Genomic DNA, 18,011 nt, shown 5'->3' with positions numbered 1-18,011 from the left:
TCGTAGGTCAACTTTAACGAGACCTACATGACAGCTCGCTCGATGAAATATGATGAAATTAGTACCGTTGTAAAGGTCTATGTGTCTACTTTCCAGGGACATCAACCTTTCGTTCATAGCTATCATATTGAGTGAGTTATGGCCGTTTTAGCAAAGTAGGACAGTCCTGTCCGGAAATTTGCAAGTCAGTCAACTTCGACAGAGCATTGTGAACTGCTCCGATCGGATGAGATTCTGAACCTTAGGTCACTGGAAAGCCACGGGTGTCTACTTTTCAGAACATTTTACGGTTCACTGATACCTATTTTGACGAAGAAGTTATGGCCGTTTAAGTGAGTGAATGTCATTCTACCCAAGAATCTGATTTTCATTGCAAACTCTTGTTTTGAGTTGTTATGCAATCTTGTTTCCTAAGATCTAAGTTTGGCTAAGTATAGCATGTATGATCTAAGGATGTGTGGCTAGATTAATGATTAATCATTAGCCCAAGACTACGTTTGAGAAGCATGTCATGAATGTTGTGTACGTTGTTCTTTGTACTCCATGATTATTGCACTAATCAGGAGGAGTTGTTTCGTAGACTTCAGGGGGAGTCTACCTCACATGATGCTATCAAATGTAGACGGTGCGTTGTGCTCTTTTTCCCTTCGATCAAGCTTTTGTTTTTACCCAAGAGGTTTTTATTTTGCTTGACAAGGTTTTTACCGAGGCAACGATGTGTGCACCATGCAACCTAGGCATGCGACACAAGGGGGAGTGTTCCGGAAGAATTACTATTCTACCCTTGTGTGTGTCTTAGCCTAATAGGTTTCCTGTTAGGAGATAGATTAGCATCTCCGTAATAGATTAGGACTCTGAATCCTACGAGATTGTGGTTTTGTAATGCCTATATATATGCCCCCATATCATTCAATAATACACAACTATTTCATCTTGAAACAATTAAAAAATTATATTTAAGTTATTTTATCAAACACTATCTTGAGTTTTTTTTAAAATCGTATACCATACACTATAATACCATAAACTCTAAAAACATATACTCTAAGAGTTTTTTTCACCAACAGTCCCTCAACTCTGGTGTACCTACCAATGTGATACCTCAACTCTTAATCGTACCAATGTGATACCCAGACTCTAGTATTGCTATCATTGAAGTACTTCCGTCAGTTTTTTTCAACTTCTCCGTCATCTTGGTGACGTGGCAAGTACGTGAAGCCCACAAAGAGGGTTAAAAGACAAAATTAACCCCATCTGAGAGAAGTAATGTTTTTCCCACCCTTTACCTTGAGAAAGACACCCAACAATTCCAATTTTGGCGCTAATTTTCCCTCCATACTCCTTAATTTGTGTCTCTTATCTAAACTATCCAAATTGGCGGTAGTTCTTTAGTTTAGATAAGAGACACAAATTAAGGAGTAGGGAGGGAAAGTTAGCGCCAAAATTGGAATTGTTGGGTGTCTTTCTCAAGGTAAAGGGCGGGAAAAACATTACTTCTCTCAAATGGGGTTAATTTTGTCTTTTAACCCTCTTTGTGGGCCTCACGTACTTGCCACGTCACCAAGATGACGGAGAAGTTGAAAAAAACTGACGGAAGTACTTCAATGATAGCAATACTAGAGTCTGGGTATCACATTGGTACGATTAAGAGTTGAGGTATCACATTGGTAGGTACACCAGAGTTGAGGGACTGTTGGTGAAAAAAACTCATACTCTAAACCCTAAACCCTTACTCTAAAACCCTAAACCTTAAACTCTAAACTCTAAATCCGAAATTATAGTTTAAAATTATCAATACATATAAAGGTCATTTCACAAATAATAAAAATATATAAAATTATAATTTTGGTGTAATAAATCTATGTGTCAAAATATAACAGGCGAGGAGAACCACTGGACATTACCACGTGGTTCTCTGAGAGCACTTAAAAAAATTTCCTTCAACGGGTCGATGAATTAACATTGGGTTACAAATTAATAGTCATTCTGTTATAATGTTTTAATGCAAATAATGTAAAACAAATTATGTTGTTTAAATTTAAAGTCCTAAGATCCTTCACCCAACATCCCAATCAGTTTAGTTTGGTTTGGAACGTTTGGTTTACCTTTGCCTTTGGTTGAACCGAAAGGACATACTAAAGAAATCTTGAATTTTCATATGCACCCAAACAAACTTGTTTTTCAGTTCACTTTTATAATTCATGGATCAAGGACAGCAAATTTAAAATGCGATTGTTTCAACCAAAACTAATGGAAAAAGACAAGCAGATCTTTTGCCCCCAATCACTGTCAAATCTTCAAGCTACAACTCAGTAACCCAGAAATCCTGATCTGCTAGCAAACGATGGCTGATCCAACTACTCTTCTGCCTCGACCCAGTAGAGAAGAAGATCCAGAAACTCCAAGAACCAATCTTCACCACTCCTTAGACCAAGTTATTGAGCAGAGTGAAGCCAGTTTTGGTTGGAACCAATTCTTGCAATCCATCCTTGTTTCCTTAGCATCACTCTTTGATGGAACACAAACCTTCATCAGTGTCTACACAGATGCAACACCCACCTGGCACTGCACCAGTGACACCTCAACCTGCAACACAAGCTCAGACATCTGTGATCTGTCTACTTCTGACTGGAGTTGGGATTCAATTTCCTCCAAGACAATCATATCAGATTGGAACCTCCAGTGCTCTAGCTCATTCATCACTGGGCTTCCAGCCTCGTCTTACTTCATGGGTGGTGTTATAGGTGGGTTTCTTCTCGGCACTCTAGCGGATTCCTCACTCGGTCGCAAGAGACTGCTAGTGATCTCATGCATTACAATGTCTGTTGCTGCGTTTGCAACAATCTTCTCTACAAATGTTTGGATTTACTCTGCATTGAGGTTTGTAAGTGGCATTGGCCGTTCTTGTATTAGTACATGTGTACTGGTTTTGTTAATGGAGAGAGTTGGAAGAAAATGGAGGCCTAGAGTTGGAATCATGCAGTTCTTCTTTTTCACTCTTGGATTTTTGTCACTACCAGCTATTGCATATATAAACAGAGCTAATTCATGGAGAGCTTTATATTTATGTACTTCAATTCCTGCAATGCTTTACTGTTTATTGCTGCATTTCTTTGTTAAGGACTCTCCAAGATGGCTCTTCATGAATGGCCGCGGAGAAGAAGCTGTAGCAATACTTAAGAAATCTGCTGCGTCGAAGCCAATAATTGGTGAACTGGACTCAATGTTGTGTGCAGAAGACTTACGCTGTAAGGCAGTGGAATCTACAAAATCCAGTGATCCATATAAGTCAATGAAGGATTTGTTTGCCAGGAAATGGGCTATGAAGAGAACACTAGTAGTTATGGTGCTTGGTTTCGGCATTGGAATGGTTTACTATGGTATGCCACTAGGGGTTGGAAATTTAGGCTTCAATATCTATTTGAGTGTTATGTTCAATGCTTTGTTAGAGATACCTTCATATCCACTCACATTGATCATACTAGAAAAATGGAGCAGGAAATTCTCAGTGCTTTGGTTTTGCTTGGGGAGTGGGATTTGTGGTGTGGTATGTGCTGTGGTCGGTGACAAGCAAAAAGTGATTAGAATTGCTCTGGAGTTGGCTTCTTTCTTTTGCTCAAGAACAGCTTGGAATCTGATATCGATGTTCACAGTGGAGTTGTTCCCAACTTGTGTGAGGAACTCTGCTACATCTTTGTTGAGGCAGTCGTATATTTTGAGTGCTGTGTTTAGTTCAATGTTGGTTTCAGTTGGGAGCAGCAATGGGTTTCTTTCATATGGAGTTTTTGGAGTGGCTATATTTGTGTCTGGTTTTTTTGTGGCTTTTTTACCAGACTCAAGAGGTGGAACACTTTGTGATACCATGGATGAACAAGAAAGAAAAGAGAATATGATTTTGGGATGAGCGATTTGGATTTTTTTTTTTTGCAATTTGGGAATTTGTTTATCAGGAAGATGTGTCACTTTGTTTTTCTTTTGATAATAATCAAAGTAGATCTTCCTATTTTGTTGGGTCTCATTGTATTGAATAATCTAACTATTGTACCCATTTCTCGTCCGGTTGAACTGCTCTTTAGGTTAATCTGTTAAAGCCTCATTTTAGGTAGGGGTGTTAATCGGTTTGAATGGTTCGGTTTATAGGTGATACCGAACACCAAACCGTTCTATTTATTCGGTTTGGTTCGGTTTGGTTTTTCACTTTTTTTTTCAAAAACCAATTGTGTTCGGTTTGGTTCGGTTTGGTTTTTCTCTGGTTTATATCGGTTTTTCTTTCGGTTATTTTGTAAAGAAAATCGGAGTTTCTTTCTTTGTCTATCTACTTGATTCTTAACGAAATAAAAAGAACATGCGGACAAATTTGCAAAATTCTATTTACAAGATATAGTTGCTTCACAAATGCATACAATTGCAAAAAGCCACTAAACAAGTTATACCACATTAGTAGGCATGTTGTCGTTCCAATATCTAAAATTCAAAATATTAAATTTTGACCGTCAGATGTGATCATCATATTTAAATAAGGATATGGTAAAAAATTCATCTAATGTTGATAATATTTGGGTCTCGATCGATGTGGTCAACATTAACTTAATTTCATCTAATTAAGTGAATTTGTTCTTACCCCCTCCTTCTTGACTAGTTTTGGTGGATTTTTTCATGCACACACTCTCACATATATGTGATGTAGCAGCTCATGTAAAATTTTCAAAAATTTTACGTTCCAGGGATAAGGCTACCGATAGGTGATAATAAGCGTAAAAATGGTTGACCGCCTCGATTGGGACACAAACGTTATCGAAAATTTTACCATAACCATATTTTACTATACGTAACGCATCATGCGGACAAATTTGCAAAATTCTATTTATAAGATATAGTTGCTTCACAACTGCATACATTTGCAATAAGACCACTAAACAAGTTATACCACATTAGTAGACATGTTGTGGTTCCAATATCTAAAATTCAAATTATGAAATTTCGACCGTCGGATGTGATCAACATATATAAATACATATATGGTAAAAAATTCACCGAATTTTGATAAAGTTTGGGTCTCGATCGATAACATATTTAATTATGTATATTAAAAATATCTATAAATAATATAATTTCTTTATAATATATATATATTCGGTTTTTCGGTTCGGTTTCGGTTTCCAAACGTCCCAAACCAAAACCACACCAAATCTTTCGGTTTGGTGCGGTTTTTTTTGCGGTTTGGTGCGGTTTTTTTTTTCTTCGGTTTTTTTCGGTTATGGTTCGGTTTTTTTTCGGTTTTCGGTTTTCAATTAACACCCCTAATTTTAGGTACGGATTTGACTCATTTGAGAGAATGTGAGAGGAAAGGAAGATAAAATGCTGGGGAGGGTGATACATATTTCCTAGTAGTACATTTTCTAGGGAAGCTTTTCCAACCTTACCAAACAATGGAATGCAAAGTTCATTTGAATCTTAATCTCTCATCCCTATCTATAAGATATCCGGCCAACTAATAAGACCACCATACTGTCTCATATGATTCACGAACACCTTAGGAATGAACTGATTGTGAAAAAGAATATGCCACAAATTAAAATAGGAGACGGAATTTTCACAATCTAACATCGCAGACTCTATGGTGCTAACTTTGACACTAAACTTCTTATGCTTTTTATAACAAGGGTATAAGTACAAAGAGAGATTTTTAATGAGGATCATCTTGTTAAGAACTAGTTGAAGATTTTCTAAGTACTTATTTATTAGACCTATTTTTCAGTTACATTTTTTTCATCTTAACTGTTTAGATTTTAGGTATATATATATATATATATATATATTAGTAGATTAGATATACACATTTTTAGCAAATTTAATGATCATTAAGGTATTAAAGTAAATCAAATGAATGAACGAACCAAAATTGTCAAGCATAAATTATTCAAGTTCATAATGAGTAAATCACATTTAAGAATGTCTTAACAATTGTCAAATTCAATGAAATTTTACAAGACGATTTACTTGTATATATTTAAAAACTAAACGGTTGAAATATAATATAAGATCTAAAAGTGTGTAAATTGAAAATGTCCTCAACAAGTGCTCAACAAGATAGTCTTTATTGGAAATGACCCCTAAGTACAGATAGCAATGAACTTGTAGTAGATAAAGTCGAGCCTTTCAACTGATTTTTTTTTTTTGGGAAATTAACTAGTAAATATGACATGGTCATGGAGATCATATGAAATGGATAAAGTGGACTCCCGCTAGTGTGATCAATCTGCATGTAATTGTCACTCTTCCTCGTAACTGTGAAAGTCGGCAGTCTCCATTCTCCCCTATTGTCACGCCTAACTCTATCCTCGATTCTTGCTACTCTGATCTTCTTCCCTTCCTCTATCTTCTCCTTCTCTTTCTCAACGCCCTATCGATGAATGCCTATAAGAACACTGCACCTCTCAACAATCTCATCATCATTCTCACCCCTAATCAACGACCATTTTCTCTATCACAAACCATTCTTTGCAACAATGGCGAAAACCCCAGTTCGAGTTCTTGTCACTGGTGCTGCTGGTACCGTCATTCACTCCCAACTCTTTTTCCATCTGCAGTTCTTCTATGTTAGGTTTTTTTTTGGTCAATGCTTCTATGTTAGGCTTGTATATCAAAATTTCGATAAACAGAGGATATTTTGAAATTTGTTGTTCTCATGTGATCTAGTTTTATTCATGATACAGAAATTGATACCCTTTACAAATCAATATCATTGTTAACTGTCTGGGTTGATATATATATATATATATATATATATGCTATATATATATGCATTATGTTGTATTCCTTGGTCCGTAAGGAGACCAAACAGAAAGATTGGTTCTTTTCTTTGGAATAATTGAGGAAATATATATTCTCTGTTTCCGATCGAGTTTCTTCTGGACTTCGTTTTGGCATCTAACTGCCTTGTGCTGGTGGTTTCCGTGCAGATTCTTTGTTAGGGGTTCGTATATTAAAACAGAGGGGATGGATTGGTTTCATTGGGACTAGATTGAGTGCTTTGATTTTAACAGAAATTGTTTTACAATCTGTTTGTCTTTTGAGAAAAGATGGAGCATATTGAACTGGTTGCAAAATTTTTATTGGTTATAATCACTGTTGCTTTCTTCTGGAAGCTTATAACTCACATGTGGAGCTTCTTGGATGTGGAGAAGGATCCTGTGATAGTATTGGTTACTGGGGCTACAGGCACGCTCCATTTTCTTGTTTTTGGCCATGTTTTCAAGTTAGAAAGTGTTCAAGTATCATTTTCATATAATGATATTCCATCTGTAAAAACAAAATGATTTCTTTTCACGATAGCCAACTATATGATTTTCATAAAATTTGAAGCGCATTTGAATGTGAATCCTTAGTAATTTAAATTTCACTGAAGAAATGTGATATGGAACTTTGCTGGCACTCGAAATTGAAAATGACTTGCTAGTGGTAATGTGGTATATTCTTAGAGCTTTGTCGTTGGTTTATCAGTGTCCCAAAATGATTTTGATTTGTTTCTCCTGTTGAGTTTCATCCTACTGTAATGTTGTATGTAGATCATTGATATGTTTTGTTTGTAATATTCATGCACATATAAGTATATAACATGAAATTCTGATTATGCTCAACAGGGCAAATAGGCTATGCTCTCGTTCCGATGATTGCTAGAGGCGCCATGCTTGGTCCTGATCAGCCTGTAATTCTGCATATGCTTGATATTGCACCTGCAGCTGAGTCCTTGAATGGGGTGAAAATGGAATTGATTGATGCAGCCTTCCCTCTTCTCAAAGGTATGCTTATGATTTATAATCACCGAATGCTACTTTAAGGTGTAAATCTGTGTTGAATACAAAGTTTTAGAAGTAGATGATCAATCTTTTCCCTGAAGGAGTCTTAAATTCTAGTGTGTATACGTCTGTAGGTGTTGTGGCTACAACAGATGTTGAGGAAGCTTGTGAGGGTGTCAACATTGCTGTTATGGTTGGTGGATTCCCAAGGAAGGAAGGTATGGAAAGAAAGGATGTGATGTCCAAAAATGTATGCATCTACAAGGCTCAGGCTTCAGCGTTGGAAAAACATGCTGCTCCAGATGTGAAGGTGATACTGTTGTTTTTGTTCATGCCTACATTCTATAGTTGGAGATACTGGTGCTGTGTTTTAAGTTTTTGCTTCTGTCATGCAGGTTCTGGTTATTGCCAACCCAGCAAACACCAATGCACTCATCTTGAAAGAATTTGCCCCTAAAATCCCAGAGAAGAACATCACCTGTCTTACACGGCTTGATCATAACCGAGCATTGGGGCAAATCTCTGAGAAGCTAAATGTTCATGTTGGTGATGTGAAGAATGTCATCATCTGGGGAAATCACTCTTCAACTCAGTATCCTGATGTCAATCATGCAACTGTTGGAGGCAAACCTGTCAGAGAGGCTGTGGGGGATGATCAATGGTAACTCACGGTTGTAAATGGCAATTCTGACATACATCTTTGTTTTGTGTCACTTGTATATATATGTTGTCCTTGTTTTTTTTCTCCAGGTTGAACACCAAGTTCATCAACATTGTTCAGCAGCGTGGCGCGGCCATTATTAGGGCTCGGAAACTATCAAGTGCTTTGTCTGCTGCAAGTTCTGCTTGTGATCACATACGTGATTGGGTTATTGGGACTCCTAAGGTTTTTTCCATTTATTTACATATTTATTTCTGACTAATGATTATCTTAAACTACTCTGTAGAAATTTAATAACTTTATTTCTTGCTGAAAATGTCATTCAGGGGACACATGTTTCCATGGGTGTGTATTCTGATGGTTCTTATGGAATCCAGAAAGGACTCATTTACTCTTTCCCTGTTACCTGTGAGAAAGGGGAATGGAAAATTGTGCAGGGTGAGTTCATAATTTTGTTTTCTCAATTCAGACATAGTTGTGAAAAAAACCAGAGTATTATATATTTTTAACAATATATAACTGGTCATCAGGTTTATTTTTGTGCATTCATCATTTGGAGTTTGCCTATTTCTGAATGTAGGACTCAAGATTGACGAGTTCTCAAGGACAAAGATGGATGCAACTGCACAAGAGCTCATTGAGGAGAAATCGTTGGCTTACCAATGCCTCAAGTGATAATGAACTTCCTTTCCTTCAGATAATAATAGGAAGTTTAGGAACTTAATAATCCATCAAAGAATGGAAGAACACAAATTGTTGTCCTTGTAGGCAAGGCATATGGTTTGTTATCCTAAGTTGATCAGTTCTTGGGCTGAATACAAATGGCGCCCGAGGAAAATTTTATATTAGTTGAAGTTGATCTGATTGATTTTTTACTTTTTGTATTGAGAACTTAGTTTTCTTCCTTGTAATACCCTGAATTTTTTGGTTCAAATTGTATGAATTCTTGGAACTTATTGAACTTGGAAAATTGAATAATTCACATTTTTCGCTTTCTCGACGATGTCAAACAAAACGGAACCGTCTTCGGAAATTTAAATTGGAAAAACGTTACGTTAAATTGAGAGTTAACTTCTATTTTCATCGTTCGTTTCCGAAAACTTCCATCACGAAAGTTGTAGAGCTCGTCGATACGAGTTCATGGACATGTCACACACCTTAATCAGACGTCGTATGTGGAAGTTATTATTGACGGAAGTTGGTTTCCGATTTTGGAAAAAGTATAAAATGGGACTCCACTGCTCCTTACCGGTGCCACCTGCAAGCGGATTGGGACTCGAATCACGCCGCACTTCATCCTCCACGAAATCAAGCACAGTCGGCGATTCGAGCTCCTCCGGCGACTTCCCGACAGTCCTAAAGCCCAATTTAGGTACGAAAATGTCTCACTTCATACGATCTACATGTTTGATGTTGAAATTGTTGTGAATTGATGTGGTTTCAGAGGAGGAGGTGGTGGCGCACGTGTCGCCGTCTGTGGCGGCGCGTGGGAGGTTTTGGAAGTGTAGAGGTAGACCGTGGAAGGGAGGAGGAGAGGAGAAAAGAGAGTTTTGGGCGGTAGTGGGCAAGCCATGCGCGGGTTTTGAGGTGGCCCATGAGCACTACGCGCACCCACTGTGGGCGACGCGTGAGCGCCACGCGCAGTTGCGGGAGGGTGGCGTGGAAACCCCACGCGCTACCACGTGCGGCGGCGAGTGAACAGTGATTCCGAACAATAATTTTTGAGTTTTTTTCACCAACAGTCCCTCAACTCTGGTGTACCTACCAATGTGATACCTCAACTCTTAATCGTACCAATGTGATACCCAGACTCTAGTATTGCTATCATTGAAGTACTTCCGTTAGTTTTTTTTAACTTTTCCGTTATCTTGGTGACGTGGCAGGTACGTGAGGCCCACAAAGAGGGTTAAAAGACAAAATTAACCTCACTGAGAGGAGCAATGTTTTTCCCGCCCTTTACCTTGAGAAAGACACCCAACAATTCCAATTTTGGCGCCAATTTTCCCTCCATACTCCTTAATTTGTGTCTCTTATCTAAACTAAAGAACTACCGCCAACCAGTCGACCACAATCTGATAAAACCTAGATCAATCTCATTTTCTATTTTTACCCTAGCACTTGTTAAACTAACAGAATAAATATAGAAATTTATATGGAACATCTCATTTCCACAATATCATAAGAATATAAAAACACATAACTTAACGAAATTCAAATACATGTTTAAGTACCATTAGTTGCCACCTTTTATGTTGATCTGCCATGATTTTTGCTTGTAAGAACTAATGGTACATGTAGTTGAATTTCGTTAAATTATGTGTTTCTATATTCTTATGAGATTGTGGAAATGAGATGTTCCATATAAATTTCTATATTTATTCTGTTAGTTTAACAAGTGCTAGGGTAAAAATAGAAAATGAGATTGATCTAGGTTTTATCAGATTGTGGTCGACTGGTTGGCGGTAGTTCTTTAGTTTAGATAAGAGACACAAATTAAGGAATAGGGAGGGAAAATTGGCGCCAAAATTGGAATTGTTGAGTGTCTTTCTCAGGGTAAAGGGCGGGAAAAACATTGCTCCTCTCAGATGAGGTTAATTTTGTCTTTTAACCCTCTTTGTGGGCCTCACGTACCTGCCACGTCACCAAGATAACGGAAAAGTTAAAAAAAACTAACGGAAGTACTTCAATGATAGCAATACTAGAGTCTGGGTATCACATTGGTACGATTAAGAGTTGAGGTATCACATTGGTAGGTACACCAGAATTGAGGGACTGTTGGTGAAAAAAACTCATAATTTTTATAAAAGTAATTTCAGTACTGTAAAATTGTAAAAGTTATTTCAGTACTGTAAAATTGTAAAAGTTATTTCAGTACAGTAAATGTAAAAAGTAATTTTACTGTGCAGTAAAAAAAGTAAAAATAATTTATGTATAGTAAATTGTAAAGGTGATTTCTGAACAGTAATTGTAAAAGTAAATTTCTTAATAGTAATTCAGTGATTAGTACTACATGAACAGTAATACACGAACAATAATACGTGAACAATATCCACATGAACAGTAATGCGTGAACAATATTTATGTGAACAGTAATTACGTAAAAACTGTAATTTACTTAACAGTAAACAATAGTACTAATTCGGCATATGAGGTTTTATGTAACGTTTCTAACCACTTTATTATACAACTAAGTGATCGACAAAACAAGTGCATGATTTGCTTTCGGTATTGTGGAAATTAAGCTCAGGAAAATAAGGTGAGTAAATCTCACTATAACGAGTCTACCCTTGGCGGTGATTCATATTTACGTTTTATTTAAAAGACCGAACTACATGTATATGATATAGTGGGTTGTGTATGTATAAATGGTAAATACGATACATATATATGAGTTACTATATTATATACTGTCACATTCTTATTTCCAAATGAGTTTTATTATAGCACAAATATTTATTTTAATTGAGCATGAGTCGCTTGGTCGTTGTACAATAACATGTGAGGATTGTATTATACGTGGTTTTAACTTTGAGTCATGTTAAAACGTTTTTCTATCTTCGGACGTGTTGGCAGTATCGGAACCAAGCCTTGGCCGGGTGACAGTTACGATTCAGTTAGAGATTTAGTCTGTTTGCCGGTGTAGTGCATGAGGGGTAACAGATGGGTTACCTGGGTCTCATGAGTACCCATATTTTTATGATATTGGATAACAGATGGGTTGCCCAGTATCATACGGCTTACTGCATGAGGGGCAACATATGACTGTATTATAATTGTAATTTGGGTAAACATATGGGTTACCCAATGTCTCATGAGTACACATATTTTCAGATATTATTGGACATCCAAATTGGTCGTCATGTGTCTTATGAGTACATTTATATTTAAATGTCATATAAATTTATTTTGTTTATTATGTGTGTTATACTGTTGATTTACTCATACGAGCTACAAAGCTTACCGGGTTTGTGTTTACAATCCCGGTGCACCTATTTGATGATGTAGGAGATAGTTCTGCATGTGTGGATTAGCAGAAGTAGAGGGTTACTCTGAAGATTTCGAAGTTTATTATTTCTATTTGTGGTGAGAATTGTGAGAATTTTACATTTCCATTTGTTATAATGCTTGAATTATAAATTGGTTTTGTAATAATCAAATCAACTGAGATGTATTACGAACTCAGTTATGATGCGCGGTGACTATAAGATGATTTCAATATTTTGAGATTGTTTTAGAGTTTTCATGGTTTCGATTTCGAGTTTATCACTTGAAATTTCGGGGTTGTGACATTCCTACTAATCTTGAGTGACTGCTTTTATAATTATTATTGTTGCAGGTTAGAATTTATGTTGTGACTTGTGATTTTAAGCACCCTAAAGCTCTATAAGTTATGGCAATCGTCTGTTTTATTTTCCAAATTGCATTCGCCTTCGTTTTGGCCTTTGAAAAGTGAAAACTGCGGCAATGAATTCTTGCAACCCATATGAGACTGACTTGATTGCAAAACCGTGACAAATTAATTGTGCTAAGTATTATCTGTAATGTAAGCAATGAGTCATGTAATCAAATACCACCAATTAAGATTGCTGTCCGGCCTCTGGTTCACATGTCAATTGATGTCAACATGAGTCACTCGGATTGCCAGCCAACACGTATAGTAGTTCTTAATTAATAATGATCGAACTGGAATATTTTCCATATTTGCAATCTGTCCAAGTGTCCTCGGTATTTTTCCATGCCATGCTTGTCTAATGTCTATCACTCTATTTCTATCAGCCTATGAAGGAGGCACATCCGTGCATGGAACTAAAACACAAGTGATTAGATGTTTCTTAATTAACTGAGTTTGAGAAATAATTTGATACAGATTATAGGGTGGGAAAAGAGACGAGCCAATTTCTGTAGAACCCACAATTTTTTTTTTCTGGTAGATATTAAACTGAAAAGATAGATGGTTTTCTAGATGGTTTTCTAGTGAACTAATCAAAGTCCCAAACAGAACCTTATACTGTTGTAGTACACGGTCGATATATCTTGACTATAGCTTGAGTTTTGACCATGCCGCGGATATCCTCCATTCCTCCCTCCTATATAAACCTGTATCAGGATTAACATATTCAGCATTCCATATAAACTTTGATCTAGGTGAAATCCTTTGGTTCTGAAACCAAATGGGCGATTCAACTCCTCTTCTCTCCGAATCCAATTCAGCCCAGTCAGAATCCCCTCTGCTACAAAAACACGTTCCCTCCCTGGACTCCACCATCGAACTTTGCATCGGGGATTTCGGGTGGGCTCAGTTCCTCCAAGCCATCCTCGTCTCTTTTTCATGGTTCTTCGACGCCCAGCAAACCTTCATCACCGTCTTCACAGACGCCGAGCCCAAGTGGCACTGTACTCAACAGGTCACTGACAACCCCAGCTCATGCAGCTCATCATTCTCAAACGTTTGCCAACTTCCTAGATCCTCGTGGGACTGGGATCAGCCAAAACACACCTCTGTAATCTCCGAGTGGGCTCTAGAGTGTTCTGGGTCTGTTGTCACCGGCCTTCCGGCCTCCTCCTTCTTCGTGGGGTGCTTGATCGGCGGACTGGCTCTCTCCACACTCGCCGATTCCTCACTCGGTCGGAAAAAGATGCTCTTCCTCTTGTGTCTTATGATGTCTTTCACCACCCTCCTCACCGCCTTCTCCACCAACATATGGATCTATTCCTTCTTGAGATTTGTCACTGGCTTTGCCCGCGCCACCATCGGCACGTCAGCTTTAGTCTTGTCCACCGAGCTGGTGGGCAAGCGGTGGCGCGGCCAGGTGGGTGTAGTAGGTTTCTTTTGCTTCACATTAGGGTTTCTCTCCCTACCAGCTATAGCTTACACCCATCAAACCCGCTCATGGCGAACCCTCTACGTCTGGACTTCAATTCCTACCCTCTTTTACTCCATTGTCGTCTATTTCCTGGTCCGTGAATCGCCCCGATGGCTATTCGTCCAGGGCCGCAAAGAAGACGCCATCTCAACCCTTAAATGCATCTCACCTAGCATAACCATGAGCTTCTCCAGCTTGTCGTTCGAGCAAGAGGCGTGGAATGTAGACCTCTACTCTGCCATCGCGGCTTTGGTAAGGAGAAAATGGGCTTTCCGGAGACTCTCTGCTGTTATGGGAACTGGATTTGGAATCGGAATGGTGTACTACGGCATGCCGTTAGCTTTGGGGAATTTGAACTTCAACCTTTACTTGGGTGTCACGTTAAACGCCTTGTCCGAGCTACCTGCTTCTTTAGTCGCTTTTTTCCTAATTGGGAAACTGAACAGAAGAAGCTCACTCCTAGCTTTCACTATCCTCAGTGGGGTTTGTAGCATTCTGTCAGTGCTAAAAGGTTTTAATCGGTGGGCGGAGTTACAAATCGGGCTAGAGCTAGTGTCTTTCTTTAGTGCTTGCTCAGCTTTCAATGTTTTGCTTATATTTACGATTGAGCTGTTTCCTACGTGCGTGAGGAACTCGGCTCTCTCCATGGTGAGGCAGGCAGTAGTGTTAGGAGGAGTTTTTAGCCCAATGCTCGCAGCGGCGGGGAGGACCAACGGTGGGGTTCTGTCGTACGGAGTGTTTGGGGTTGTGGTGGGAGTCTGTGGATTGTTCGTTGTTTGTTTGCCGGAGACGAGAGGGACAGGGATTTGTGATACAATGGATGAGGAAGAGCACAAAGAGACAGCTAATTGCATGGCGGTAGCTCTCGTCTGTTAGATATGAGTCGATCAGGATCACTAGCTAGCTAGTTTGTCTTGTAAGGCTAGTGTAAATTGATAATAAAGAATACGTACAAATGAGTTGGATCATTTTATGATTAAGAATATCAAGTACTTTAATATTTGTCTTCGTCATTAATTGGAGCTTTGCTCTTCATCTACATACCCATGCCCATTTGTAGCGAGAATTAGCTTGATTCCTTCTATACATACGGATTTATCTATGCTCGAGCACTCCATTAGATAGAGCTCAAAATTCTCACTATTAAATTTAAATTTTTAAAATTTAATGATCATTATTACATTTTAAGGTCAATTTTTAATTGACTTTTTTGTACCAATACTATTTTGTATAGACAATATGGAAGACTCCATAGTATAATTTTCACTATACATACAACTTTGTATTGTATTCCAAAAAAAGAAAGAAATAGTGTGTATTGTTACATGTTATCGACCACTGGTTGGGCAAATCGGATTTAATTCTATAAAATCAAGAAAAACAATCTGAATAATACAAAGTAAGAAGAATCTTAGCTAACTACTAACATCACTAAAGCACTCCAAGACCTGAAAATTGTCATCACTCTTGTCCAGAGTCATTAAATAGAAACTGATGTATATGAGAACGAAATAACACGACGTGCACATACAAAGTTACAAACAGTGACAAGGCTAAACAAGATGTGGTCTTCTTATTATTGTTTCTTCGAAACCTCGGATCATAGGCAATGATCTTATCAAAAGTTTCATATCCAGCAAGTTGAAGGTATGCATAATATATTTAGAGAAAAGCATCTACTAGGGAGTACATGACAATTACGTACGTGATGCATGGAACAACTTTCACTTCGATCCCTATGGGTTGTACAATTATTTAATTACGTGCGTAAATTAATATATGGTTATGACTTATGTACTAATATTTTCTCATCTTATTTATCTGCCGGCCTTCGTGTTCACTAGCTAATCAAGAAAGTTCACATCTGACGAGCTGTTAATTAATCTGATCTATGTTTGTTCACTTGAGGTTTAAAGAGTATAAGTTTTAAAATCAAGATCAGCTTAAGTGGCTATAAAAGCCTGTTAATTTATTATATATCAGCAAGAGATTGTGATACGTAAAATAGACCAAAAGATATTGCCCATATATATTATTGATAGTCATTTGTGGTTTATTAATTGCAGATTTTATGCCAAAGATATTTATTGGTGTTGTGTTGCTGTTCTCTTCCTCTTGCTGTTGTCTGATCTCAGAGTTTTGTTTCATACAGGTTGGCATTCTTTAACTTTTTAATTGTGTCATTGACTTATTGTTTTATATAATCAATTATTTGTTGTTATAATCATGATTGGAGTTTGGACAGCCTATCAAAATGAATTGGGCACAATTTGTTTTGGGAAAAATAACATGCCCACTATCAACCAATGTTTGATCATGTTCCCGTAGTTTTTTGAATATTTTCTACTGAAGGGAAGAACTCTTTATTTTTACTATACGAATTCCTAGATACGGTCACCACATTGATGAAAGCCTCAAATTCCAAAATATTTATTGTTGGCAGCTTGGCAGGTGCATTGGTTATACGTGAAGATGAAATTGAATCGACTTGAAAGTGTAATGAAAGAGATATAAAGTATGTTGATTCTGTTACCTAATTGAAGATTGCTTGCAAGAACTTAAAATTTTGATATTTATTACTATAAAATTGCGTTACCATGACTTGCCATGCATTGATGTTACAAAAGCACAATAAACAAACATCTATATTACCGCGTGTATTAGCTTTCAGTTCGACAAATATCTATGCTAATATTGTACATAATTTCTTACTCTCACTATGATACCATCAAAATCATTACTGGAGACCATCATCAAAGAGAAACATCCAAGTGTCATGACACTTTTGATGCGCACAATACAGGAGGAGGTAATGTTTTGAACAATCCCCCATCAAGAGGCTAATAGTTTTTCAGCATGCATACATGCTGATAAAAACATCATGTATTTTTGAGAATCTATTTGGGCAGCAGTTGTTACCGAGCTAACCTGTATAAGTTTGATATTCTATCTTTTGAAGACTAAGCCATATCTATGTTGGTAGAGATATATAAGTGGGAGAGTGTAGATTTTGAATAGAGGGCTAGTGTGACTACTCTCAAGCTTTTATTGATGAAACTATCGAATATAAAGAGGAACGTGAAACCTAAACCCTTGATACAAAGACCTGAAATAATATAAGTGATCCCTACAAACAAGTATTCAACAAAGTACTAACTAGCAAATAGTACTACTCTAATGACGACTCTATTTGTTTTGAAGATTTGAAACAACGGTGACATAATGGAGAGATCAGTAGATATGAGACATTAATAACAATGAAACAATAGTTGCATATCTTAATATCCAATAAAACAGCTCTCCAACTATGTTGCCGCCAGAAAACAATTATGACTATACTTAGTCTCACCTTGCCACTAGGCGGAAATGACAATTTGATGAAGTAAGGAACTCACCGCCTACTTAGAGCAGACAATGCACATTGAGTGCACACACGGACACGCATCCCGACTAGTCCTACAAAACTATTGCAGGAACTTATTACGCCCCATATGCACAACCTAAATAAAAAACACAAATAAACAAAGACATAAAATAATACTAGCCCGGACTGGGCCTAACAACCAGACCCAAACCCAAGCCCAAGCCCAAGCCTTGTTCCAAGGGAGAGAGAAAACCACTACTGCCCAAGGGTCTACTCCGCCACGCCAAAGTTGTCCGACCACTAGCCACCACATTTGGCCACCA

General features: G+C 37.7%; 3 protein-coding genes across 4 annotated transcripts; all 3 read left to right on the top strand.

Annotated features, from left to right (window-relative positions):
- Window positions 1-2,225: 2,225 nt before the first annotated feature.
- Window positions 2,226-3,962, top strand: LOC126785975 (organic cation/carnitine transporter 2-like). 2 transcript variants are annotated; one of them, XM_050511672.1, is made up of 2 exons: window positions 2,226-3,380; window positions 3,486-3,962. In XM_050511672.1, exons 1-2 carry the CDS (start codon window positions 2,345-2,347, stop codon window positions 3,902-3,904), a joined length of 1,455 nt encoding a protein of 484 aa, XP_050367629.1. In that variant the 5' UTR covers window positions 2,226-2,344; the 3' UTR covers window positions 3,905-3,962. The 2 variants fall into 2 exon arrangements, with proteins under 2 accessions (XP_050367629.1, XP_050367628.1); XM_050511671.1 differs by having other exon boundaries at window positions 2,226-3,961.
- A 3,081-nt stretch (window positions 3,963-7,043) lies between these two features.
- LOC126785976 (malate dehydrogenase, cytoplasmic-like) lies at window positions 7,044-9,398 on the top strand. Its single transcript, XM_050511673.1, has 7 exons — window positions 7,044-7,221; window positions 7,644-7,802; window positions 7,934-8,109; window positions 8,195-8,460; window positions 8,550-8,685; window positions 8,787-8,898; window positions 9,041-9,398. Exons 1-7 carry the CDS (start codon window positions 7,083-7,085, stop codon window positions 9,133-9,135), a joined length of 1,083 nt encoding a protein of 360 aa, XP_050367630.1. The 5' UTR covers window positions 7,044-7,082; the 3' UTR covers window positions 9,136-9,398.
- A 4,133-nt stretch (window positions 9,399-13,531) lies between these two features.
- On the top strand, window positions 13,532-15,322 carry LOC126787713 (organic cation/carnitine transporter 3-like). The gene has a single exon (XM_050513611.1). It carries the CDS (start codon window positions 13,632-13,634, stop codon window positions 15,198-15,200), a length of 1,569 nt encoding a protein of 522 aa, XP_050369568.1. The 5' UTR covers window positions 13,532-13,631; the 3' UTR covers window positions 15,201-15,322.
- Window positions 15,323-18,011: the final 2,689 nt, after the last annotated feature.

The sequence above is a fragment of the Argentina anserina genome, chromosome 3, assembly GCF_933775445.1.
Source record: "Argentina anserina chromosome 3, drPotAnse1.1, whole genome shotgun sequence".
Classification (NCBI taxonomy): Eukaryota; Viridiplantae; Streptophyta; class Magnoliopsida; order Rosales; family Rosaceae; genus Argentina; species Argentina anserina.
Note: the sequence above shows the minus strand (reverse complement) of the source record. Positions and strands in the feature narration are given on the sequence as shown.